This window comes from Podarcis liolepis, assembly GCF_965112155.1.
Source record: "Podarcis liolepis genome assembly, chromosome: 14".
Taxonomy (NCBI): domain Eukaryota; kingdom Metazoa; phylum Chordata; class Lepidosauria; order Squamata; family Lacertidae; genus Podarcis; species Podarcis liolepis.
Genome location: NC_139569.1, coordinates 29,322,947 through 29,348,531, shown reverse-complemented (window position 1 = coordinate 29,348,531; position 25,585 = coordinate 29,322,947). Strand labels below are relative to the sequence as shown.

General features: G+C 42.8%; 2 protein-coding genes across 10 annotated transcripts in view; both read right to left on the bottom strand.

Moving 5' to 3' along the window:
- Positions 1–108: 108 nt before the first annotated feature.
- INTS14 (integrator complex subunit 14) lies at positions 109–16,716 on the bottom strand. Of its 6 annotated transcripts, none has more exons than XM_083475124.1 (13): positions 16,550–16,716; positions 15,750–15,867; positions 14,587–14,851; positions 14,315–14,422; positions 13,546–13,701; positions 13,177–13,295; positions 11,558–11,700; positions 4,648–4,740; positions 4,095–4,239; positions 2,802–2,935; positions 2,306–2,424; positions 1,413–1,478; positions 109–469 (listed from the first exon to the last, which is right to left on the bottom strand). In XM_083475124.1, the coding sequence occupies exons 3-13, from the start codon at positions 14,806–14,808 to the stop codon at positions 218–220; spliced, it is 1,557 nt and encodes a 518-aa protein (XP_083331250.1). In that variant the 5' UTR covers positions 14,809–14,851; positions 15,750–15,867; positions 16,550–16,716; the 3' UTR covers positions 109–217. The 6 variants fall into 6 exon arrangements, with proteins under 6 accessions (XP_083331250.1, XP_083331254.1, XP_083331251.1 ...); XM_083475128.1 differs by having other exon boundaries at positions 4,095–4,236; positions 16,550–16,701; XM_083475125.1 differs by having other exon boundaries at positions 16,575–16,674.
- A 2,708-nt stretch (positions 16,717–19,424) lies between these two features.
- The window catches only part of DENND4A (DENN domain containing 4A), a 62,754-nt gene continuing 56,593 nt past the window's right edge, over positions 19,425–25,585 (bottom strand). For 2 of the 4 annotated variants that reach the window (XR_014519042.1, XR_014519043.1), the window contains exons 30-32: positions 25,365–25,429; positions 23,004–24,190; positions 19,425–22,875 (exon numbers count right to left, since the gene is read on the bottom strand). Coding sequence is in view for 2 of the 4 variants with exons in the window: in XM_083474955.1 (XP_083331081.1) it covers positions 24,054–24,190; positions 25,365–25,429 (202 nt within the window). In the remaining 2 variants the exon portion in view is untranslated. Of the gene's footprint in view, positions 24,191–25,364; positions 25,430–25,585 lie in introns of all 4 variants that reach the window. The other 2 variants (XM_083474955.1, XM_083474954.1) reach the window with 1 other exon arrangement.

The following is a 25,585-nucleotide window of genomic DNA, read 5'->3' as shown; positions in this document are numbered from 1 at the left end:
TTCAGGAAACCTTTGAAATGGTATGACGGATTTCAGGAGTACTGTGTTGGTTTTAGGGATTTCTAAATTCTCCCTTCCTCGGGGCCTGTGATAGGAAGGAAATAAGGATGAAAATGTAACAAATTTAATAATAAAGTTCAGTCTGCCCTTACAGAGCAAGCTTGGAATACAACAGTTAAGAAAACAATGATGGGCAAAGTTTCGCTTTAGAGGGTCATCACAGGCGCTCCGTCCCACTGCTGGAGAAGTCTGTCTGCAGAGGTGTGATGTTGTGGTCATAGGTGGCATATTCCGAGGTGCCACTGCCTGCCATTTTGAGCTGCTGAGCAGCGTGGGTAAGCTGGAAGGCGGCATCTGGGTGGGCTGTGTCTGGCAGGAGGGTGCATTCCCTTTCGAGTATATCTGCTACGCCTTTCAACAGGTCCCAAAACCCAAGGGCTAAGGCTGCCTTTCGTAAGCGATTCAGCTCCTAGAAAGGAGTTGGAGAGAGAAAAAGAGCAGTCCTGGTGTCAGTTGAGACTGATAGGGTGTAACACAGGAGGCCAACAGTAGGTGGAGCCTGAGTCAATTCTAGTTTTATCCCAGACTTCCTCCCCAACTTTCTACAAGTGCAACACTGAGACAATGGAGGAGGAAGCTGACAGCCAGTGCGATCTTTTACTGTTCCCCATTCTCCCTAGTGGACCAGCCTCCACTGAAGATAGAACGCTTTCTAATCAAGCACTTGTGCAGTACTGGGAGGTCTTAAAATTATAAAGTCTAGTGCAACACTAAAGTAGAATGAGTTAATCATTCCCTCTAAACGGGTGCTTCTAAAATCAAAGATAAGGGATGTGTGTGGCTCTCCAGATGTTGCTGGGTGTGCGTGTGTGTGTTGAATAAAACAGCTGGAGAGCCACAGATTCCTTATCCCTGTTTTAAATGCATTAAGGCCAGAGGCTTCTACACTTTGTCTCACTAGGTAGTACTAGCATACACGCTGCTGTTGTCTGCCAAGGATCCGTGCATGTTGCAAAGGATTCTGGAGTGCACCTCTGGAGGTGTACAGTTCATTTAAGCAGAGCACTGGCTATTTCCTTGTATGTAAACGAAGAGTGCGCTTCAGAACACACACAACTGCACGTTACACAGGAAGGGGGTGTACATTGTCCTCTTTCAGGGAAGTTAGCCTCCAGCTACTGACTCCTCCAATGAGAAAGCTCTGAACCAACCAAGTACAAACCAGGGCTCTCCAGCCCTGAGCTGGAGAACAGCTGCTCTAAGCCAACTATGCCACCTCTCACTGCTGCTAAGACACAACTAGCTCTCTCTGTTCTACCAGGGAAGAAAAAGCACTGGGTGAGTTGCAGTTTATTCGCCTGTGCAAGAGAGTCCCTGGAGACCAGGGTGCCACAGGAGCCTGCCGCTCTCACCTTGTAGAAGGTCTGTGTTTTTTCAGGGAGCTTCCTTGCATTCCTAAGTATCTTCTGCACATCTGTCTGCGGGGAAAGGAAAAGGAAAATATGCCTGGCTTGCTGGAGCTTGAAACTTCATCCCCCACCCCCTTACAGGTACAAAAAAGGACAACTTCACCACCACACACCCTCAAACCCCCTTCCCACACAGTAGCATTCTTAATGGGGAATACGCTTTACTGCTCAGAAACCTTGGAACTGTACCAGAAGTTGACAGCAGGCTGACATGAATGCTGTGAGCACCAAGGTGATCTTCCCACACCCAGAAGCAGCCACCCGCTTTTTGCACCAACAGAAACCTCCAGACAGTCTTCATTCTTTTATTATGGCTGGAGAACTGAGGCAGAGAGATTAGTACATCTTGCCCGAGTCTGCTGAGGAGGAGTAGACCAGGAGCTGAACTCTAGTCTAATTCCACGAGGCTTCACTTACTGCATTTACGGCCCTACCTCTCCACATCCCCCCAGGAGCTGAAGGGGGCATATGTGGTTCTGTCCCTCCCCATTTCATCCTCACAACCAGCCTGCAAGGTAGGTTATGCTGAGGGACTTGAACCCTGGTCTCCCAGGTTCTGGTTCAGCACTCATAACTCCTAATCCTCGTAGCCGTTGTCCAGCAGCAGGTTGGTGTAAAAGGTTGTTCCATGTGCCCTGGGGCTGCACATTGAAGGTGGGGGGGGGGCAGGAAAGTGGCCTTTCAAGAAAGCGGGCACAACCTTCTGGGCCTTCCCTCCCACTGTGGAGTGTCTATCAAACTGAAAGCCTCTTGAGAATCCCCTCCCACACACAGACCTGGGAGCACAAGAGAAAGTGGATGCTTGCTGTGGGCTTTGAATTCAGCCCTCTGCTCACCTGGAGGCCATTTTGTTTAATCCACACTGTTACATTCTGTGCATAGCTGCGTTTATTCTTGGGTTGCAACGGAAAGGGACTCTTGTTGTCGTCTTCGCCATATGGGTTCTCTTTAGCATCTGAAAGGAAAACGAATCGCTGAAGAACGAGACCACTTCCAAGCAAGCAAAGCAACTGAACGTATGGTCTGGATGCTTGAAAAGGGGACTCTAAAAAATTGTCAAGAGATACGCAGGACACAAGAGCCCTTGATCCAAGGTGGAACATGCACACCAAAAGTTCCTGTGTGCACAGAACCCCACCATTTGCACACCAATGGTTGGGGCAGTTCTGTGAGCAAAAAGAGGGAACTACATCTGGAGCCTTCACTGAAATGAGCGGGGAATCTGTGGTGTAGAACTCATGGACCCAACAGGGGAGGAAATGGGCTTGGGAAGACTAGTGTCTCAAACGCCGAGGGGATTGCTAGAACCATTCAGACAGGCATGACCCCTACCTGAGATGGGGCCAAGTTGGGCCATCTTCCCCAGCCAAGGAAGAGGCTCCGGACCCGGCTCAAAGAGAGACATCATGAGGTTGGACTTCTTCTTGCTGTCAGCCTGAGAATACAGCATCCCATACCATTCAGGGCTGAAAAGAAAAGCAGAACATCCACAAGCAGTTCTACCATTCTTGCTCCAAAGAAAACGCCCTGGCCAATCTGGGGCTGGGCATTCCCTTTCCCTGCAGCTTCTCACTACTACAAGAACAGACAGAAGTCACAAATGATCTGTCATATGAATAGCCTACTGGATCAGGCCAATGGCCCATCCAGTCCTGTTCTCACAGTGGCCACCCAGATGCTCCAACGGGAAGCTTGCAAGCAGGACCCAAGTACAAGAGCTTTCTCCCCTCCTGTGGTTTCCAGCAACTGGTATTCAGAAGCATTACTGCCTTCAACTGTGGAGGCAGAGCATAACCGTAATGGCTAGTAGCCATTGACAGCCTTCTCCTCCATGAATTGGTCCAGTCCTCTTTTAAAACGATCCAGGTTGGTGGCCATCACTGCCTCCCAGGGGAGCAATTTCCATAGCTTAACTATGCACTGAATGAAGTGCTTTATTTTATCTGTCCAGCATTCAGCTTCACTGGATGTCCATGCATTCTGGTGTTATGAGAGAGGGGAGAAAACCATTTCTCTATCCACTTTCTCCATGCCAGGCATTATTTCACAAACTTCTATCTGCCCTCTTCTTCTATTAATTTTCAGGAAATGTTTAGGGACACTTTGTTCCAAGACCGGGCCTCTGCTGTGGAAGTTTCCAAATGTGGCCCTTGTGACTCTTCCCCAGGCCCCATGCTGGCCCTGCTCTGTGACCCCCTCCTTGAGGGCTTTTGCCTGCCTAAAGGGATATGTGGGCGAGTGTAGAAACCTCTTGGGTTTTCTGTGGCTGGCATGTTACCTACTGTGTATAATGGCAAGAACTGCCTGTTTTGCTCCATCCTCTGTTTGCCTTTGACCCCACCCACTTGGAAGCCCCTGGATGATTACTTGGAGTGAATGTGGCCCTCAGGCAGAACAAAGGCTTTCCCACCCCTGTTTCAGAAGCTTCTAGAACCCCTGCCTTGTTGTGGCAGACGTAAGTCGCCCATCAAAGGACATCTGGTAGTTAAATCCAGTCTCCCTTTTTCAATACTGAAATGAACTGAACATCAATCACTGGCCCCAAATACATACAATTATAGCCAATAACATCTCTGTTCTCCAGAACCACGAGCCCCCTCCCCCCATCCCCTGGACCCTTCGTACCCTAACTGCACAATAGCCACCATGCCTTCGACTTTCAGGCTCCCATGAAGCAACACACAGAAGTTCGGGATCTTGCCCGCTATCTGATTAGCCGAATTCTCGTCTTCAACCTCATCAGCAATCCCAGGACCCACCTCATCTCCTTCTAGGGAAAAGGGAAAATAAGACACTATCAGAACCTGCCTCCTCTCACTGGGGTGGTAATGGTTGTTATTGCTACTACTACTACTGCTGCTGCTTAGGTATCATTTTTTATTATGCTTATATCCCACTTTTTTCCTCCAAGGAACTCAAGTTTGTGTTCTCCCCCTCCACATTTCATCCCTTTATCAATCCTGCAAGATAGGCTAGGCTGAGAGATCGTGACTGGCTCCCAAAGTCATTCAGGGAGCATCATGGTCAAGTGGGGATTTGAATCCTTGTCTCCCAGGTCCTAGTCCAGGACTCTAACCAACACACCACACCACACACTGCCCAGATCAGTGCTCAACAGACTAAAAATACAGAGTTGTCGCTGCTGGGTGTGGGGAGGGGAGAGAGCAGAAGGGCTCACCTTTGTTGAGAGCAATAGGCAACACCAAATGCCTAGATAGGACGGGGGGACTGGAGATATCTGCTATGTCAATAAACCCAACTATTTCCAAATCTAAAAGGGGGAAAAACAGAGAGAAGGTGATCAGATTTCAAAAAACACGCCAGCTGGGGATTTCACCCACATAATGTCTAAACAGGAACACACCATCTCACACATGCCCCTGGCCCTTTCAAAAGTAGACCAGGACCATTCCAAAGTGGAATCCAACCAGACCACAGTGGTTTATCCTCAGTTTCAAATCCCAGAATTGGGGCCTGCCACTGAGAATACCGTCTCCTGACTTCCGGAGGCGGCGCGAAACTGTAATGGCGGTCCTCTTCGTTCTCTGAAGAGGGGCTCCGCGGAAAAGGGTCGTTCGCTGCGGCATAGCGACGACCCATTAAGATAAACCACGGGTAGAGTGAGCCCGTGGCCGTGGGACTCGGCGGGCACCAGAAGCTGCCCTGAAAACACAGAAGGGACCCCGTAAGGAGACCCGGAGTGAAGGAGGGGTAGCGGTGCTGTGAGTTCATCGCTCTTTCCGCGGAAGTGAAGCCGCGCGGCTGTTGCAGATGAGCGCTGACCTTTCTTCCTAAAATCAACACTAAACTGCAAGCAACATACCCGTGAGTAAAGGGATTTAAATTTGGTAAAGAATTTGTTGGATTTGGCTGAAATCGGGAGATGAGAAAAGGGAAGTCCGTCTCCCGACATTGCTGACAAGATCAAAGCAAAGCCTTAAGAAGCGGAAGCGCTTGAAACGGGACTTTGGGAAGTTTTAACTTTCTTGCGCTACTAGATCTATTCTTTATTTTACGGAAGGAAGGAATGGATATTGACTAAATTAAGCTGTAAATGTGGACTTTCCTCCTATTTCCTGCCTCTTTTGGTTTGTACTTCTAAAGAGTCAGACGTCGGACTGCCGGGGAGAGAGGTTGCAATAACTGCAGAAACAGTTGCAAAAAACTTTTTTGGAGTGCAACTGATACATTTGAGCAGAAAAGACTGTATGAGACTTTGTTGCAAGCACCGTTGATGGAACTTTGCTGAACTTTAAGAGGTGCTTTGGGGAATTTTTTTGGCCGGTGAAGGGACTGTTGGATTATTGGATTTATTGAGCAGAAACAACTTGGAATTTTAATGGCGGAATACTTCCTTCTTTGTCTTTGAAACTTGGTGGCACTCCCCCTACAGGGCTTTCGGATTATAAAATCCTGGGAACTGATCTTTGTTTTGGCTTTCATTCTACTGATTGTTTATAACTGGTTCTGTCTTTCCCATGGAACAATAGACAATTTGACCTTGAACACTGACAGATGTGTAATGAGTGGTGCAGGGAGAACAAGAGCATCTAAAGCTAAGGAAACTAAAGAGGCCAAGGAAAAAGAAAAGGAAAAGGAAAGAAAACCAGGACAATTTGTACAAACAACACTGACACAAGGACGCCGATCGTCGGTTCCAGCTGTACTGGTGACACAGAGGGAGCAAGCTGAAATAACAGAAAAGTCCACTGAGGAAGATATGGCAGCAGGTGGGTCAGACACACTATTAAAACAAATATTGGAGCAGTTATCAAGCTTAAACCAGAAGGTGGATGACCAGTCTCTGAAAATAGACAAAGCGACTTCTTCGATACAAAAATTGACTGATCAAGTTTCCCAGCATACGCAAGCAATAGAGAACCTGCAAGGAGCAACAGCGGAAAACCGTGAACTAGCTGGAGAAGCAATTCAAAAAGTGGGAGCCTTACAAAAAGAAGTTGAAGAAATAAAAGGAGAAGTCAAGCCTCTGCACAAACAGGTGGGTGAACAACAAACCTACCTGTCAATGGTGGAATTGAAAAATCGTGAGAACAACATCAAATTGAGAGGCATTCCAGAACTTGAGCAAGGAGACTTGATTGGATATCTGACACAAGAATTTTCAAAGTTCTGGGGCATAACAGAAGATACAGACTTTAAAATTGTCTCGGCATACAGATTGGGAAGACTGGTAAGGAAAGACAGATCCAGGGACTGTTTGATAATTCTAAGATCAAGGGAAGAGAGAGACAAGATCCTAGGCCTTCATTTCAAAAAAGCAATTCAAATACAAGACAAAAGGGTGGAAATTTATAGAGATATCCCAAGACAGCTGTTGGACCTTAGAGCCACCTATACAGAACTAGCAAAATTACTGAGACACAACGCAATTCCCTACAGGTGGGAGTTTCCACAAGGATTATCCTTTACATATAAAGAAAGGAAGGTTAAAATTAGAACACCTGAAGACAACCAAAAGTTCCTTCACGATCACGGTGAAGATCTCCAAAAAGGAGCAGATTGGCTTCCACCTTTACCAACATCAATTCTGCCTGGAAGCGGGCCAACGCCTGCCCCCTCGGGATCGGAGCAAAAGGAAGACACCTCATCTTAAGAACATCTCAACTAGAACAGGATGTCCCTGCAGCTACTTAGTTGGAATATAAATGGCGGGAATTCTCCGGAAAAAAGAAGGAGGATATTTCATATCCTAAAAAAAGAACAATTGGACTTAATATGTCTTCAAGAAACACATGTGACCAGGCTCCACAGGAAAGTATTAATCAATAAAAGATTAGGCCAAGAATTTATCTCATCAGACAAAGTTAAAAAGAGAGGCGTTGTAATATATGCAAAGGAGAATCTGACACCAAAATTCTTATTCAAAGATGACCATGGAAGAATTCTCGCAATTGAAATTCAAACACAAGGGGAGAAGATTTTGATACTAGGAATTTATGCACCAAATGATGGAAAATCAGAATTTTATAAGAAGCTGCATGAGACACTGCTTGACTACCTGGACTATTCTAATATTATCGTGATGGGAGACATGAATGGGGTGGTCTCAACAAATATGGATAAATCCCAAAATCAAAATTTAACAACAGACGGCAGACTCCCCAAAACGTTTTTTGAAATGACAGACAATATGGACTTGATTGACATCTGGAGGACAAGGAACCCCTTGGGTAAAGAAGGAACCTTCTTTTCTGAGGCCCATTTGTCATGGACACGAATCGACCAAATTTGGATATCTAGAGGGCTGGCACCTAAAACAAGAAAGGTGGAAATCTGCCCAAAAACCTGCTCCGACCATAATGCCTTAAAAATGGAATTGAGACTTATCCCAACCGGATCCTTTAGATGGAGGATGAATGACACCTTGCTAAGAGATCAAGAGATCGTTAAGAAGGCCCAAAAAACTTTAAAGGACTATTTTGAAATAAATTTGAACACTACGGTCGAGAAGAGAACAGTCTGGGACGCAAGTAAAGCTGTAATGAGAGGGTTTCTGATACAACAGAACACAATAAAAAGAAAATTTTGGAATGGAAAAAAGGAAAAAATCTTAGAGAAAATAAGTGAAGGAGAGAAAAAGCTGAGGACCAAACCAAAATCAAAAGAGGTATTAAGAGAAATCAAATTCCACCAAGCACAATATTCGAAACTGATTAATCAAGAAATTGAATGGAAAATTAAACAAATGAAACAGAGATCGTTTGAATCAGCAAATAAATGTGGAAAATTGTTAGCTTGGCAGTTGAAAAAAAGACAAAAGTTAAATACAGTTACAAATTTAGAGATTCAAGGAAAAATAGTGCAGAAACCAGAAGAAATAAGGAAGTGCTTCCACAGATACTTTAAAGATCTTTATGCACAGGGGCCTCAGCAAGAATTGGAAATAGACCAATTTTTGAGAACAAATGGTCTAACTAAAATAAGCCAAGACCAAAGAGTAATTCTCAACAGTAAAATAACTCAACAGGAAATTGAAGGTGCCATTCGAAATATGCAACTCGGCAAATCTCCAGGCCCGGACGGGCTCACCTCCAAATATTATAAGACTTTGAAGGACTTTTTGATACAACCATTATTGGAGGTTTGCAACCAGATTATGGAGGGGAAGAGGGCACCGGAAACGTGGAAAGAAGCATTCATCACATTGATTCCAAAGTCGGAGATGGAAAAGACCCAGCTTAAGAACTATCGTCCCATCTCACTCCTGAATGTGGATTACAAAATATTTGCAGACATTTTAGCAAATAGATTTAAAAGAGTATTAAATGAAGTAATTCATAAGGACCAAGCAGGTTTTCTCCCTGGCAGACATATGTCGGACAATACCAGGAACATTATTGACATATTGGAGCTTTTGAGAATTAGGAACACAAGGGCCGCTTTAATTTTTATTGATGCGGAGAAAGCATTTGACAACATTTCTTGGAGGTTTATGAAGAAAAACCTGAAAGGGATGGGAGTGGGAAGGGGGTTTGAAAATGGAGTAGAAGCAATCTACTCAGAACAAAAAGCCAAACTGATAGTGAATAATGTGGTGTCGGAGGAACTCAAAATTGAAAAAGGGACACGACAGGGGTGCCCCCTATCTCCTCTGTTATTTATTTCTGTCCTGGAGGTATTGCTGAATATGATCAGAGAGGACCGGTTGGTGCAGGGTATAGTGGTCGGAGCGAAACAATACAAATTGAAAGCTTTCGCAGATGACCTAGTCTTGACATTACAGGAGCCAGAATCTAGTACAAAAAAAGTTCTTGAACTTATCTCGGAGTTTGGTCGGGTGGCGGGATTTAAGCTTAATAAACAAAAAACCAAGGTTTTGGTTAAAAATCTGACACCTACAGAGACAGAGGGGTACCAGAAAGAAACAGAGTTAAGTGTGGTGAAAAAAGTGAAGTACCTGGGGGTATTTTTGTCCACCAAAAATTTAAATTTATTTAAAGATAATTATGAAAAATGTTGGTTGGAAATCAAAAAGGATTTGGATATATGGGCAAGATTGAAACTTACCTTGTCAGGCCGAATCGCAGCTATAAAGATGTGTGTTTTGCCAAAAATGTTATTTTTATTTCAAACCCTACAGGTCGTGGACAGAATGGAATGTTTTGGAAAGTGGCAGAGGGATATATCTAAGTTTGTCTGGCAGGGCAAAAAGCCCCGAATAAAATTTAAAATACTAACTGACTCAAAAGAAAGAGGGGGGTTTGCCCTGCCGGATTTAAGGTTGTACTATGAAGCTGCAGCCTTCTGCTGGTTGAAGGATTGGTTCCTGTTGGAAAACACTGATGTCCTAGACCTGGAAGGGTTTGACAATGTTTATGGTTGGCATGCATACTTGTGGTATGACAAGGCAAAGGTTCATAAATTGTTCAAAAACCATATTGTCAGAAAATCAATATTTGCTGTATGGATGAAGTACAAGGATTTACTAGAAAGTAAAACCCCGAGGTGGTTATCACCAGTGGAAGCCAAAGTTTCCAAAAAAAGGCCCAATATGGAGGCCTACTGGCCAAAATATTGGGAATTAATTGAAAGAGTTGGAGACAACTGGAAGCTCCAAAGCCAAGACAAATTAAAAAACAAGGTGCGAGACTGGCTACATTATGCTCAAATGCAAGAGGTTTTCAAAATGGATAAAAAAGTTGGTTTCCAGGTGGAGAAATCGAAACTAGAGACGGAGTTATTAGAACCCAAAACTAAGGTACTTTCGAGAATGTATAACTTGCTGCTTAAATGGAATACACAGGATGAGACAGTTAAATCGGCTATGATAAAATGGGCACAGGATGTAGGACATAACATTATGTCTGAGGACTGGGAAAGGTTATGGAACACCGGTATGAAATTCACGGCATGTAGTGCCTTGAAAGAGAACATTATGAAAATGGTATACCGGTGGTACATGACCCCAGTCAAGTTGGCTAAAATATACCACCTGTCTGATAATAAGTGTTGGAAATGTAAGAAGGAAGAAGGGACATTCTTTCACCTCTGGTGGACCTGCCCGAAAGTAAAGGCCTTCTGGGAAATGATATATAATGAGTTGAAAAAGGTATTTAAATATACCTTTCTTAAGAAACCAGAGGCCTTTCTGCTGGGCATGGTGGACCGGAAGGTGCCAAAGAAGGACAGAACTCTGTTTATGTATGCGACAACAGCAGCAAGGATCCTTATCGCAAAGTACTGGAAGACACCAGATTTACCCACACTGGAGGACTGGCAGATACAGTTGTTGGACTACATGGAGTTGGCAGAAATGACTGGCAGAATTCGAGATCTGACCGAAGAAACAATAGAGGAGGACTGGAAAAAATTCAAGGATTATTTGCAAAAATATTATAAGTTGTTTGAATGTTAAGATTGTGCATGATTAGGAAACGTCACGCTTCCGCAACCTATTTAAGCAAGGGATAAAATAAGTCTAGATAAAAAAGAAAAGGAAACAAATTTGAAACAATATATTATGTTTATTGTGAAGGTACCAAAAGTAAACTACAAACTTTCGAAATTGGTAACATAATAAAGTCAAAGATACAATAAGTTATGAAACAAGGTAACAAACTGCTGATCAGGTTAGAACAATGAATGCAATGTTGGGAAGATGTGGGGAGGTCCAAAAGAAAGTAAATTTATGAAACATGATGTGTAACATATTTAATTTTCTTTTTTTCTTTTTTCATTTTTCTTTATATATAAAAAAAAATGTTTCTTGCATGTTGCTATGTAAACTAATTTGTGAACCTATGAAAAGGAACGCAATAAAAAATTTTATAAATAAAAAAAAAAAAAAAAAAAAAAAAGAATACCGTCTCCTGGGCCACCCTCCCTCAAGCTTCTGAGAGTGGTGGAACAACCAAGAAGTCCCCCTCTGACGATCACAACCCCTGAGAGTGTCTATAGGGAAGGAGGCAGTCTTCCACATCCTTGTCACCTGAGTCATTTAGAGCTTTCAGTACTAAGTGTCAGAAGTTGGACAGATGGCTACATTCCACAGCCCAAGTCAGAGGAAGAAACTGCCGAGGAGGAGGAGCTAAATCAAAGTTGTTGCCAGAAAAGAAGCAGCTACTTACCCGTATTAATTGTTTTAGGGATTGGATCGATTTCCTCATCTATAATGAAAGGCTCCGGCCTCGGAAAGGCTTGCACGTCCGAAGACAAATGGCCGCATTTCAGAACAGCATGGAAGGGGGTATAAGCTACGTCTATTAGCTTTCTAGAACAAGAGAGCTTATCATTAAAACAAAAAGTTAAATCCAAACAAGGAGTTTAGATGATGTTTAATGGGTGGGAAGACTGGTGACAAGACATCTTTTGCTTGACCATTCATTTCTAGTTGCAAAGAATTATGTGATCTTTCAAGGAACAGGATTTTTTTCATCAGAAAGAAGAGCTAAGAAAGCGGCCATAAGATCAGTGATAAATAAGGCCCTTTGTAGATGATGCTGGGAGAGCAGTTAAAAGATTGGTCAGTGGTAAAAGGTCCCAGGTTCAATCCAAGGCACTTCTAGGTAGGCAGGGAAAGACTCTAGCCGCCACAGCTAATAGAGATTATGGGAGCTGTGGTCCAACATCTGGAAGACCAAAGGCTGGAAAAGGCTGGTGTAAACAATACTGACCTAGATAGGCAAACGTGTAAAGATAAGGCAGTTTCTTATGATCCTAGGAGTTCTCTATGACATAGCTACACAGTTAAACTGGTCTTAAACTAGCTTAAGCTGCCATAGACTCCATTAAGGAAGCAGGCACTGTAGTTTCTAAGAGTGCCAATGACAACAAATCTCCTGCAGTACATGGAAAACCACAATTCCAATAGTTTTATCTGTCAAATTTGGAGAGCTCTGCTTTGGAAGAAAGGGGAATGGAGGATTCATAGAGAAATCAATTTATGTAGCAATGCTCATATGATTAAATTACTATCCTGCCAACAGAATTGTGTGCAACTCATGATCTTTTCATCCCAAAATTTATGTCTTATCTTATCTGTTCATTTCATTTACTTTATCTATTTTGTACTTTGGAGCAAACATGGAAGCTGGAGCACCAGCCGGCCAAAGTTAAGCATTTTAAAGTCCAATTCATCGAAGTATTAACATTAGTGAGACTTTGTACTTAACTGTGGCTGGACTGTGACCATTCCTGATTTTCTCCTCAAAAAACCTTGCAACTCAATGTTTATAGCACTAAATTTAGACGGCCATCTGTCACAGATGCGTTAGTTGAGATTCCTGAATTTCAAGGGGGCGCACTAAATGACCCTCAGGGACTACTACACTAGGGATTGTGTGGCTGTATCTGAAATTTCATGCATATCAGTAAATATCTTGACCCTCCTCCACGAAAATAGCTGTTTACTTGGCCATTTTCCTCTGTCACGCAGGCTGAAATTTCAGGGTCCCGTCGAACATTACAATTCTATGATAATTACCATCAAATCTTAGTAATTACTCAAGGAGGGGGGGAAACTGTGGAGGAAACTAACCTTGCAGACAAACAAGAAGGGACAATAGTCACAACTGAAAGGCAGAGGACACATTAGCATCAGAAGACTGAATTATATTGGTGGAAAAGTTACCCAATAACTTATCTGTGCTAGGTAGGAAGAGAAGGAAACAAACCCACACCATGTCATGCAAGACTCTGTGTTGAAGGATAGCATTTACACAGCAATGCTGATCACAGGTGTACTCACCCAAACATGGACTGCACATTCTTCAAGCAAAGGGGTCCATCAATAGTAAAAATCTGACCCTCTCCGTTGTTTAAGTCTATGAGCCGTTCAAGACAATCTAAAGAATCTGAGCTCTGGAGCTTTAACAAAAGAAAGCACAACTTCACACACAGTGTCCCAGTTGCATGTAATGCCAAACTATAGCTTTGTGCGAGCAGGCAGCTTCCTGGAGAGGCGATTTTCCCATTCTGCTTCTTTGGTCTTGCTGCTGCTGCACTGCTGTGAGCTAAGCCATAATTTATCTCATCATAAAATCCAAACTCAGGCTTGTGGTTTGTCTTCTGTAGACAAACCAAGAGCAAACCTTGTTTAAGGCCAAAGGGGACTCACCTCCTCCAGATTGGCCATGCACATGACGTATAGCTTTGATGGGAAAGGAAAAGGCAGAGGGAACCGGTTGCTTTCAGTTCGTTGGCCAAGAGTAGCCAAAGAGTGTCGGAGAGAGCCCCTTCCAATGCCCAAGCTGCCATCAGTAACAAGGACAACCTAGCAAGGAGGGAACAAGAGAAGCAGTGACCCAACAAACATGTTGATCTCCAAAAACTATCCCATGCTGCAAGCACTTGTCAGTCGATTTTAGAAGTACCAGTTTGAGATTTCACATCCTCAGTTTTCCACCTGCAACATGGGGATTATAACAGCTTAAACTCAGACTTGTTGGAAAGGCCAGCCTACAAAATCATTATTTCTTTCCCAAGTCCTTGAGGTGTTTTCCCATGTGAGGTTTGAATGTGCCTTCAGGCCTCTCTTTGCTAGTAGTACATCATGTGAACCTCTATAGGAAGGCCCCCATGCATTAGAATTATACAGGATGTGACAGTGTTTAATAAGGGCCGACAAACTAGAAGCTCTTAGGCCAAAAGGAAACCTCAGAGATACAACCCGCTCCTTCAACTAATACTCCTGTGGCAAAAGAGGCAAACAGAAAGTACTGAGTGGCAAGGATACCTTTCTGACAGGATACTCCTTGCTCACAAAAAAGGGTATGCTTAGTACACCTTACCAGGATGTGAAATTTTTTCCTGCAGATACATGTAATCTGCTCAATCCTGAACCCTAATTTATAATAGTCATCATCTGGAATAGTCTAAAATCTTACCTGGCAGGGAATGGCAGCCCCCCATTCCTGTTGCACAATATTGCAAACCCCAAGCAGAGCAGCCTCCAAGCAAGTTTTGTCATAATCGTCCATATTACTCAGGGCTTCCTGTCAACACAAGTTACATACTAGTTGGTTTGGGTTAGAAAAATACTCTATATGCAACTTGCTGCTCAATTATACAGGACTGAGTTGGAGTTTTGAGAATGACAATCAGTCCTAATTCATATTTACAATGCAACAAAAACATTCTCTGCCTTTATATTTTGTACCTGGAGTGTATTGTAGTCTCTTGTGAAGGGAACCATCAGTTCCCAGAGGGATGAAAACACCACCAAAGCAGTGAATTCCAGTTTGTAGTTGGTTGCCATGTGTTCAAACAGCATGGTCAGACCATGAGCTGCAAGATGTTTCCGCTGATATTCTTCAGAGCCCTCAATTGAGACTGGTCGGGTCATTGAGAGGGACACATCCATCACCACCACAGTCGGCATGGTGTCCCCTTCTTTGTTCTATCAAATGTGCAAGAGGAAATTGCTGTGGAGGAAGAAATTGAAATAAATGCCCATCAGTTTTAACTTTTTTCAAATTAAATATATAATAACACCTCCTGCAAATCAGGAGGTTTTCCTTCTGGATTGTTGGAATAATTTTATTGAAATATTATGACTTTTTGGCTTCTAGCCTTTTTGTAAGTTGTTTAAACTTTTAGTAGGAGACTAATGCACCAAGTAAATGATAATAAAATAATCTTAGAAACAACTAATTCCACTTTCATTACCTAGGGCAGGGCCAAAAACTGGTATATAAATAAACAGGTGGTGTTGCAAGGAGAGAAATGGAACCAGTGAGTGAGCTCCCCAGAAAACATCTGCTAAGTGGCAGCTATTAATGTAATAATAATAAATAAAATAAATATTAAAACAAAACAAAAAAGGAACCTAGGGAAGAATTACAAATATGCATGCTGGCACTGTGTGGTTGAGGGATGGTCAACACAAGCACAGCAAGCCAATTAAGGATAATAAAGGAAATATGAGAAGGGGAAAATTGGTGAAGGAAGAGCAGTACATTACCTATAAGGGAGTGGATAGCATAAAAGAGGCCAAAAAATGCATAGAAAAGGAGAGAGGCAGCACCTATTTGGAGTGCAAGGGATGGTAAGAAGAATCTGAGGGAAGAGGGCAAATTGGTGGAAACAGTGGAGCATTACCTAATAATAAGTTGGTGACATTCTGAATCTAAGATGAGGGTCAAGAGTGAATTCCAAAGGGGTAGCCATGCTGCAGCAAAGCCAACAAGGGGTTTTGTAGCCCCTTAAAGCACCATGTTAGTGTGGGCAAAAAAAAGGAGGAACGATACCGGTATATGCAGAAAATACGTCTTGAGAAGCTTGCAACCTCTCTCCCATTTGTCAAAACCCTCACAAACTCACCTTCTCTCTGTGGCTTCTGGCTGCATCCCAACTGTGCGATGGAGTCTGAAGCAAACCTAGGTGCGTTTGCTCACATTTAGCCCCTTAGCTGCCTTTGTCTCTTCCTCGGCTGTGGCTGCTTTAACAACAAAAAAAGAGAACATTGTTAAGAATTTCCCTGTTCTATCAGACCAGTGGCCCTTTTAGCCCAGCATCCCGTTCTCACAGTGGCCAACTAGGTACCCCAAAAGGACACCCCACCCCTAACCAGGACCTGAGTGCAAAAGCAGCACTATTTCCCCACATGCAATTCGCAGAAACAGGCATGCTGCCGTAGAAAACAGAAAGCTGCCTTATACACAGAGCCACACTATGAAGGTCCATCCAGTTCTGCATTGCTTACACTGACTGGCAGCAGCCTACCGGGGGGTTCGGGCCAGCAGTCGTTTTCCAACCCCCACAACCGCACCAGGGGGTGTAAAGGACCGAGCCTGGGACCCCCCAGAACTCAAGGCAGGTGCTCCACCACTGAGCTAAACGGTGAGCCCAACAGTGGAGGGAACGTATAGCTATCGTGGCTGGTAGTTGCTTTTAGGCCGTGAGCAGCTCGGGGAAGGGGCTTGCCTGGGTCTGAGGAAGGAAGCCGCACACAAACAACCACAGCCATCATCATGCCCATTATGTGGACAAGAGAGAAAGTATGTGGGGGCACGTAGAAAGTAAGAAAGAAAAGGGGGTGGAAAAGGAACTGGGGGGCCCGTCTAATTAGAGAAGGGGGAGATCCCAGCCCCATTCTGGTGGGATGTGTGTGTAAATCGTACTTTCCATCCGGGATGGGGACCTCACCCACACACCGCCGCCATGTTGGTCCACCCCGTAATTCCTTCCCCGCTGCTGCTCTAACCGCAGCCTTTGGGGCCGGCTTTAGAAAGCGGCCCTTACAAAGCACTTACTGGGCACGCGCGGCTCGGTTGGCCTCGCGCACGCTCAGTTGCGGCAAGTGAAGCTCGAGAGCGGAGGAGGGCATGTTAGCAACCCCGAGAGCAGGAGCTGTTTCCCTGCACGGCTTTTGGTTTTGAATACAGGGATCGGGTTTCCTTGCATCTCCAGAATGCAGAGAAGGGTGGTTTTTTTGGGCGGGAGGGGGAGTAAGCTTGCAGATCTATGCTACAATTTTTTAAAAAATCAACCTTAATTTTTTAATTTTTTAAAAATAACTTTCTTTTTAAAAAAAGAATGTGCATGTTCCAAATACACTGGATTATTTATTTATTTAATTTGTTTAGAGCATTTGTATCCCACTCTTCAGCCAAAATGTCTCCCAGAGTGTCTTACGTATAATAAATTTTAAAAGTCTGTGTTAATGACGAGAGTCTGGCAATGGGGAACTAGTTTTGTAAATATTATTTTCATTTTATCATGTATATAAAAGAGAGAGGTCAATTATAACAAAAGGTGAAAATTAAAAGGTGAAAAAGCAAAACTATAAAATAGGTAGAAAGTCCAAGTTAAGATGATCAGCGTTATCAGATTATTAAATTTGGTTCCAGATTTGCCAGGCCTGTGACAAGGGTAAGAGCTGTCTTAAAAATGATGGTTCTGTTGTATATGTCATGAAAGAAAAAGAAATCATAGAAAAAGAATTTAGAGGTTCTAGCCCTTGTTGAAATCTCAAATTATGTGCTGGCCATGCTTGTCTTTTGTGGAGGGCATCTCAAGAGTCATTGATTCATTTATTATATGCTTCTCACCCAGTCCACTCTTCATGTGTACTGATGGGGGGGCACCATAAAACTCGGATATTTGCTATCCCATTTTCAGAAGAAAAAGAACGGATACTAAAAGTAGATTTATTTAGAAATTTAAGTCCTTCATTTCTTTTCATTGCTTTTACCGGTGATCTCGAGAAACCTCACTGACTTCATACATCCCTAGAAGGTTTTTTTAAAAAATGGAAAATTAGTGGGATGCCCATCATCTAACAGCATCACCTAGGTACCTCCACCAGCTTATGCCTGGCGACTTCATCCACAAAGTGCAGCTGGCCAACATCCACATCACATCCATGTACATATGCATGCCACTTGCCTTGACCACATTTGAAACCTCCTATTCACACATACATCCATGAAAAATGCCAGCAAACACTGGTACAAGAATTTTGGAGTTTGGGAGCTTTTGAAGGCATTTTCAGCACAATTTAAGCCCCGTTGCCGGTTTTCCAGGATATTTGCCTGATTTCCAAAAATCAGGACGTATGGCAGCCCAATAGGAACAGTAATAGTAATATACGCTGCCCATCTGACTGGGTTGCACCAGTAATCTTTCACTCTCCATTCATTCAGAGGGGTTACTTGCGGGTACAGTGGTACCTCAGGTTACATATGCTTCAGGTTACACACGCTTCAGGTTACAGACTCCGCTAATCCAGAAATAGTGCTTCAGGTTAAGAACTTTGCTTCAGGATGATAACAGAAATTGTGCTCCAGTGGCGCGGCGGCAGCAGGAGGCCCCATTAGCTAAAGTGGTGCTTCAGGTTAAGAACAGTTTCAGGTTAAGTATGGACCTCCGGAACGAATTAAGTACTTAACCTGAGGTACCACTGTACTTCTGAATCCTTTGCTGTTGCCTGAGGCTTTGGTGGCCTCAGTGCAGTGCTAGTTCCCTGAGCATAAGCCTGCTCCTAAGTGGGGAAAACAAACCTAATTTTTAAATAAATGGAGCAGGCAGAGTAGTGACTTCAGAAAAATGTAAGTTTTATGTGGTGCTTGGCAAGAGAATACAGGGTGTTAAAGGCAGGCCCTTTTTTCAACTAGGAAATGTTGGGGTGTGCAGGTTGCCCTTCTGATATTTGCTACTGAATATTTTAAGAGGGGACGCGGGTGGCGCTGTGGGTAAAACCTCAGTGCCTAGGACTTGCCGATCGCATGGTCGGCAGTTCGAATCCCCGCGGCGGGGTGAGCTCCCGTCGTTCGGTCCCAGCTCCTGCCCACCTAGAAGTTCGAAAGCACCCTTAAGTGCAAGTAGATAAATAGGTACCGCTTTATAGCGGGAAGGTAAACGGCGTTTCCATGTGCTGCTCTGGTGCCGGTTCGCCAGAGCAGCTTCGTCACGCTGCCCACGTAACCTGGAAGTGTCTGCGGACAGCGCTGGCTCCCGGCCTCTAGAGTGAGATGAGCGCACAACCCTAGAGTCTGTCAAGACTGGCCTGTACAGGCCGGGGTACCTTTACCTTTTTTTAAAGATACCGAGTATCATCAGATTATGTTGCTGGTACTAGAGCTTTTAAAAATACTTGCGGTACATGAAGCTGCCTTAGTGACATGCAATTCACAAAGGAGTCCCACACAAGTTTCAGTGTAATAAAGGACATTTTCAGGCTGCAAATATGAGTTTCTATATTTATAAAAAAAATCCACTGATATTAAGAGACTTGTGGAACTTTAAATACTAACAAATTTCTGACAAGGCATTTGTGGTCTATACTAAGTTTATGCTATAGTAAGCTTGTGCTTACTCTAAGTTTCTTAGGCTTTCAGGTGTCACGAGACTCTGATTTTCGCTGCAAGACACTGAACCTCCCTCTGGAAACTGCTATTAGGGTTACTGAAGTCTTATGAATCCTGGAAATGATGGAGAAACATTGCAACTACTTGTCCTCAATATAAACATAAGACAAAAGAATGAGCACAAAGATCATGTTCACTTTTCTTTATTGAGCCATTGTAAAATTTTAAATAGAATCATTTTTCTAGGACATTTCATGGGGAAAACACAGCTTTTTCCATTGCGAACATGGAAATTTACACCTTAAAATTGACCTACAAATTCAAAACAAAAATAAACACTTAAAACTGATATTCTTTGTTGGTAAATAAAATGTAAACATTACATATGTACAAATCTACAACCATTCATTTGTAAAAGTGCTCTTTAGCAAATTAATCCACCAGCTGTATCTCCTGCTTTATAATGCCATATATACAAACATTTACATGTAATGAATATCCATTTTCTGTCTTTGGGATAAAGCATTTCCTATTGAAATACTAAAGTCATCTACTTGATAAATCCATATCTGTACAAAGAGCAAACCTAACATTACAAGGATTATGAACACAGTAAAAAGGAAGAAAATAAGCACTTAAAAGCCTCAAATATGTTTCAGATACCATGAACCATAAGGATAAAAGGCTTTGTTATATTACCAGTAGGAAACACAGAACTGTTCCTAAGTATTAGGACAACTCACTATAAACAGAAGGAAAAAGATTTCAAAACTGCCTTTCAATAACAAAGATTAAAAATGTAAACTCAATCCATGTTTGTTTTTAAGTGAATGTATGGGCCACCTCAGACATATCAGATTTAATTTTGTGTCCGTGGTAAAAATGGGGATCAGCCATTCAAAAGGGGGGCGTTGAAACATATTTTGGGTGTGCACAAGTTATTGAGTATGTTTGAAGTAATTCCTTGAATTCTGGCCAAACATGTTAATAGGACAATATCCCTCTCTATCCTTCTCTCTTACCAAGCTAACACACCAGCCTAGAGGGCTTGATTTTAGTATATACACACTTATGCTGTTAGGAAGTGCTGCAACTGGAAAATTATCGCTGTCACGTTAATTGAAACCTTGATGTTAAGACAGCAGTAGACACACCCACACATACACACACCCTTGTGAGACCATATTCCCCCAAACACGTTATACATACCATATATGAGTGAATTTGATTTGTCACTTTCTTGGTATCCCTAGAAACACCAGACAGAGCTCAGGAAGAAGCTCTCCATCATAGCTCTAAAGTGCTATAAAATAGTGGCTTTTACACAGCTAACAGAAGCAAGAAGTTGCAGTTCAAAGGCTGACCAGCACTCTACTTTCTTCTACACAATACAAATACCAAATGACTTATTTACATTTGTGGCAACCACAGTGCACATCTTTTCCTTACACAACATAACTGTGTGGATACAACATAGCACAGATACTGTACACAGAAATTAACACCCACCCACATTACTAGGTACTTAGCAATGTGGCTTCCAAAGTTCTATACCCACTATATCAGGAGGCATAGCTTTGTCACAAAATTCATGGAGATGACATTCTCTTAAAGTTACCTGTGTTTGTCTGTAATTGCAAGGTGAGTACTGATGTGTGGAAATGCACGAGAAAATTCTCCTATGCAAGCCCGCAGAATTGAATGGAAGCTATGCAAGAGGATGCAGGGGGGACTTATGCAAGAGAAATTCCTAGTTCATTGTGTCCTTAGAGACTACACTTTCAACACACCCAAAGAGGCTTCAGCCTCAAATGTTTTTTGAGCAGCAGGCCCACATGCTGTCTGAATCCAGGAGCAGATTCAAAAACAGTTTGAGACATGGCAAAAGGGATCTGCTGTTCAAAGACAAAGAAAAATTCAAAATGCCTGAAATAGCTCTTTGGATTCAGGTCTAAGACCAAGTTGCTAAGGCATAGGTTAATAATCCCCATGCAAAATGACTATTAGCATACTAAGAACATAAGAAAAGCCTGCTGGATCAGGCCGATGGCCCATCTAGTCCAGCATCCTGTTCTCACAGTGGCCAACCAGATGCCTATGAGAAATCTACAAGCAGGACCTGAGCAGAAGAGCACTGTCCCATCCTGTGGTTTCCTGCAACAGGTATTCAGAAGCACACTGCCTCCAACCAAACCTATTAGCTGGAGAAAAACCGGGAGGAGGTGACAGAATAGGCAGCACATCTTCCTGTAAACAAGGAACTCTACATGTATGTGCAAATTAGAGAAGACACTATAATGTTCTCCAGTTCTCAAAATTTTAAAGTATCTGGGTTTGAAACACAAGCAGTGTGAAGCCATGCAACAAAAAATAAGAAGTTGCTATGTTTGCATATTAGCAAACAAGCAATGATATCTAATATATCTGATACACATCTTATCTCAAAGTAGATTACATTCTCTTCCCCAACCCACATGATCCTATTGCACCCAAATTTTCTGTTTGGACAAGCTTGTCCTAAATTCCATTTTGGAACATTTTGGTCCACAGATTATACAGTTCTTTCCTTCAGTTTGTATATAAGCATTTTCCCCAAGCGACTTGCCATACACTTTGGCTGGGATCCAAAGCACCATTCCCCCATTCCCATGTGCCCAGAGGTGCTTTGGGTTTGTCCTTCTTAGGCAGCAGCCCATGGAAGCGGAAACACATGACACACCACTTTGGAAACTGCAGGGACTTTTGAAAGCAGATTGTGAAATGGGTGTAGCCAGGATTTTTGGCTTTTTTTGGTGGGGGGAGAAGCTCAGTTAGCTGTGTATTTTTATTGACTGGGGGGCAACTGCCCCCTGTCCCCCCTAGCTATGCCCATGGATTTTGATATGGTATAGGGCAGAAGTAGGGAACATCATAGCCCTGGGCCCTTGGAATTCCACCTGGGCCCACTCCCTCACCGACTCGGCTCTGTGCCCTCTCAGGTGCTTTTGTATGGCTGAAATGTGTCCTTGAATTGTGATAATTCCGAGTTGCTTCAAGATGGCGGATTCCGCTCGCGGGAGCAAGGGCCTTTCTGATGAAGAGCAGCCACCTATCTATGTCCCAGATGCCAAATGGGTGTCAGGTGGCCAGGGCTTCTGCCTATGAATCTTGAAGCAACCAACAGACTAAAACCCCTGGAAAGCCGCCACTGTGGAACAAGAACTTGCCCGCCTTGAATAACAACACTAGCTCAGATTGGAAGCTGCCAAGAGGATCTCTAAAGTCTGTTTTTGGAAACACTCTTCTAGCAACGGCAAACCTTATGGCATTGTGAAGATCTCAAACATATATATCCAACCCTCGCAAGAGAAATTTTTATGGCTCAGTACAATGGGATTAGCTCCCATTATGAATTTAGGCCCTAGAATTACTATCATTTGCCCTGTGCAATGTGTTCAAGCCCAGAAAACATGAATTGTGACAATTCCTCCAGCTTGCCTGGATGGAGAGGTGGGCAGGGTGTGGGGCTATGTTTCCCCAGGAAGAGGTACTTGTTCAAAGTGTGGTGCTTTGAAGAGGGCATCTTCAAATATTAAATAAATGCAAGCAGTGAATTGCCAGGGGGGGAAAAAAGAATTGTGACAATTCCTCCTGCTTGCCTGGATGGAGAGGTGGGCAGGGTGTGAGGCTATGTGTTTCAAAACCGCATCTTCAAATATTAAATAAATGCAAGCAGTGAATTGCCAGGGGAAGAAAAAAAAGAATTGTGACAATTCCTCCTGCTTGCCTGGATGGAGAGGTGGGCAGGGTGTGGGGCTATGTGTTTCAAAACCTCGGAGTTTTGGATAGCTGGAATGTAGCCTATTGTACAACGGTAAGTCTCACATCCCTTGTCCAATTTTGACTCTGTCCTGGCCCAACACCTGGGAGGTTTTCCATGAGGAAATGTGACTCTCAGACTGAAAAGGGTTCCCAACCTCTGGTGCAAAGCTTGTTATTTTGATGAGGAAAGGTCCACAACTCTACAGGGCAAATCTTGGCCCATTGGAATGCCTAAAGTAGCTCTTTAAATGGCAGGCTTTGCAATGGATTATCTGTATAGCGGTGGCTCCCCAACAGCCAACCATGTCGGATTCTTAAAAGTGACAAATGCAGGTAACTTATGAAAGCTTCATACAAGTTTGAAATACTTGTCAGCTAAAGTCTGCAATCTTTTAAGTGTGCACTTATGGGGAGGGAAGGAAATACTACAACCTGCACTGCGATTGAGAACAGCATCGATATTTCCACACTACTTTTTAAAAAATGAAAGAGAGAAGGGCTTTATCTGCAAAAAAGACCAGTTGCTATAAACAGCAATATTCTGAGGGAGGACAAAAGTAGTGCTTCTGCAACAGGATCACTTGATTCACTATAGTAATTTAAAAAGTTAAAAAAATATGAACTTGCTATAAATAATTTAAAATCTGTTATTATACAACTCTGGTATGAGCTCTGTGACATTTTTAACTTTCTATGTAAACAGTTCTGAAAAGCTTATTTCATTCATGCAAACTTTCAGTACATGATTTTGGTCCATCTCTGCTTAAGCTTTCTACAATGGATGATTCCGTTTTCTCCCCTACATGTTTTGCAGACACTGTCCACAGCGAAGAGAGCCTACTGTGGCCCTCGGCTCATAAGTCATTCCAGCAACATTTCCCCCCTTGGAAGTCCTAATTTTAAAACAAAGCTGAAGATGCTTTTTTAAATGGAGAAGGGTGAGAGTCTTTCTGAAGTCTTTTCTGTTTCTTCATACAAACCCTGCTGCAATTCATTAGGTGCAATATTTCTTTTTTTAAAGGTACGGCTCCCCAAAAATCTTTCGACATTCCATCACTCCTGTACTTGGAGGCCTATCACAGTTGTGGGTGCTCTTCACCTGATTTACTGTAAGGCGGTCGTAAGCCATTTTGTATTCTCTGTCAAAAGCATCTGTAACGACAGGAGGGGGGAGGTTATAGCAGAACAATGGAGCAGGTGCCAGAAATGCTTTAGCTTTGGGATAGCTATGAACTAGGAGTGTTTTCTGCACAGCTCCGATTCATTTCTTGGGGCAGGGGGATTTCCCAGTGGACTCTGCTCAGATAGGGGATTCTGAAAAAAGCACTCTGTCCACGGCTGACTTTAGGCACCAACTCAGGAAGCAAACCTGATAAAAATGATTTACTCTTTTTATAACCTTCTTGTCGGATGACCCATTCCTGTATTTCTGTTTCTTTAAGGTTTGGTTTTATATGTTAGGTGGTTGTACACCACACAGATATATTTTATATGCTTCTGTGATGTATAAATTATTACTATTGTTAATATTAGTGTCTGGTTCTTTTCTGTAATACTGTGTGTGTGTGTTTTCAAGAGACTGATTCCATTTTAGACAACAGTTTTGAATTCATGTTTCACAAAAGAGCCTGCCTGAAGCACTTCATCATACAATTCCTTTTAAAAAATGTGTTATATCCAGATTAGCAAGACGAACCAATAACCTCAATTGGGGGCTGATGGATGGCCCCCAAATGGCTTGTGCTTCCAACTTAGTGGTGTTCCAACTTAGTGGCAGCAACAAATAAATAGTAGCTGCTTGCAAATTGGGCTGGTTTGCACAATGCTAAACCATGGGTGCATGCATTAGAATTAAGCCAGAGCAAAACCTTCAGCTCAGAATAAAAATTTCTGCAGCATTTACTCTGAGTTTTCATTAATCCTGAGTTATGAATGAATATGAATAAGAGATTATTGTTTTAAAACAAACCCTGGTTAGTTAAAAAAAAGCTCTCTTCATATTCCATGGTTTGAAAATGGCTTGGTCACGTTTCAGTGACCATCAATAGTCTGAGTCAGAGGAATAAACCCATTCTTATTCCCTTTATAAAATCTTCCCCACTCTTGTTTGCCTGAAGGTGATCTTCACCACACACAGGCAAATAGCTATTTACAAGTCTGGCTTTACAGAAAAGAAGCAACTAGGTTTAAATTATTATACTTCATCTAAACAGGATTGTGAAAGATGCTTTAAAACAAAAAGTATCCTTTTAAGTCTTGAAGTAACAGTTTACAATGACTACTTTTATGCGCACTTAGCACAACACAACACAACTTGATGGCTTACCTATATCAATGTTATCCCTTCCAAGCGCAACAAGAGAGAGAAATAGTATTTCTCTATAAAGGCTCCTAAAAAGATACATTGGAAAGTGTTATTTTAAAAACCACAATCTTATATGAACCTACTATACTTCATATAATCTGGACATTCTTCTCCACTCTGAAAGTAGTGATTTTTGCATTGTTATTATTATTTGTAACTGGGTCATGATGATAGCCCTGCCA

Bases quoted from the DNA above. Each gene is read 5' to 3' on its own strand.
- INTS14 (XM_083475124.1), bottom strand. From the start codon at position 14,808: ATGCCGACTGTGGTGGTGATGGATGTGTCCCTCTCAATGACCCGACCA. The intron at 13,296-13,545 runs GTGAGTCCCCTT...CTTTTGTTAAAG, and splicing joins GCATGGCCAATCTGGAGGAG to CTCCAGAGCTCAGATTCTTT. The intron at 4,741-11,557 runs GTAAGTAGCTGC...TCCCCCTTTTAG, and splicing joins CCCTAAAACAATTAATACGG to ATTTGGAAATAGTTGGGTTT.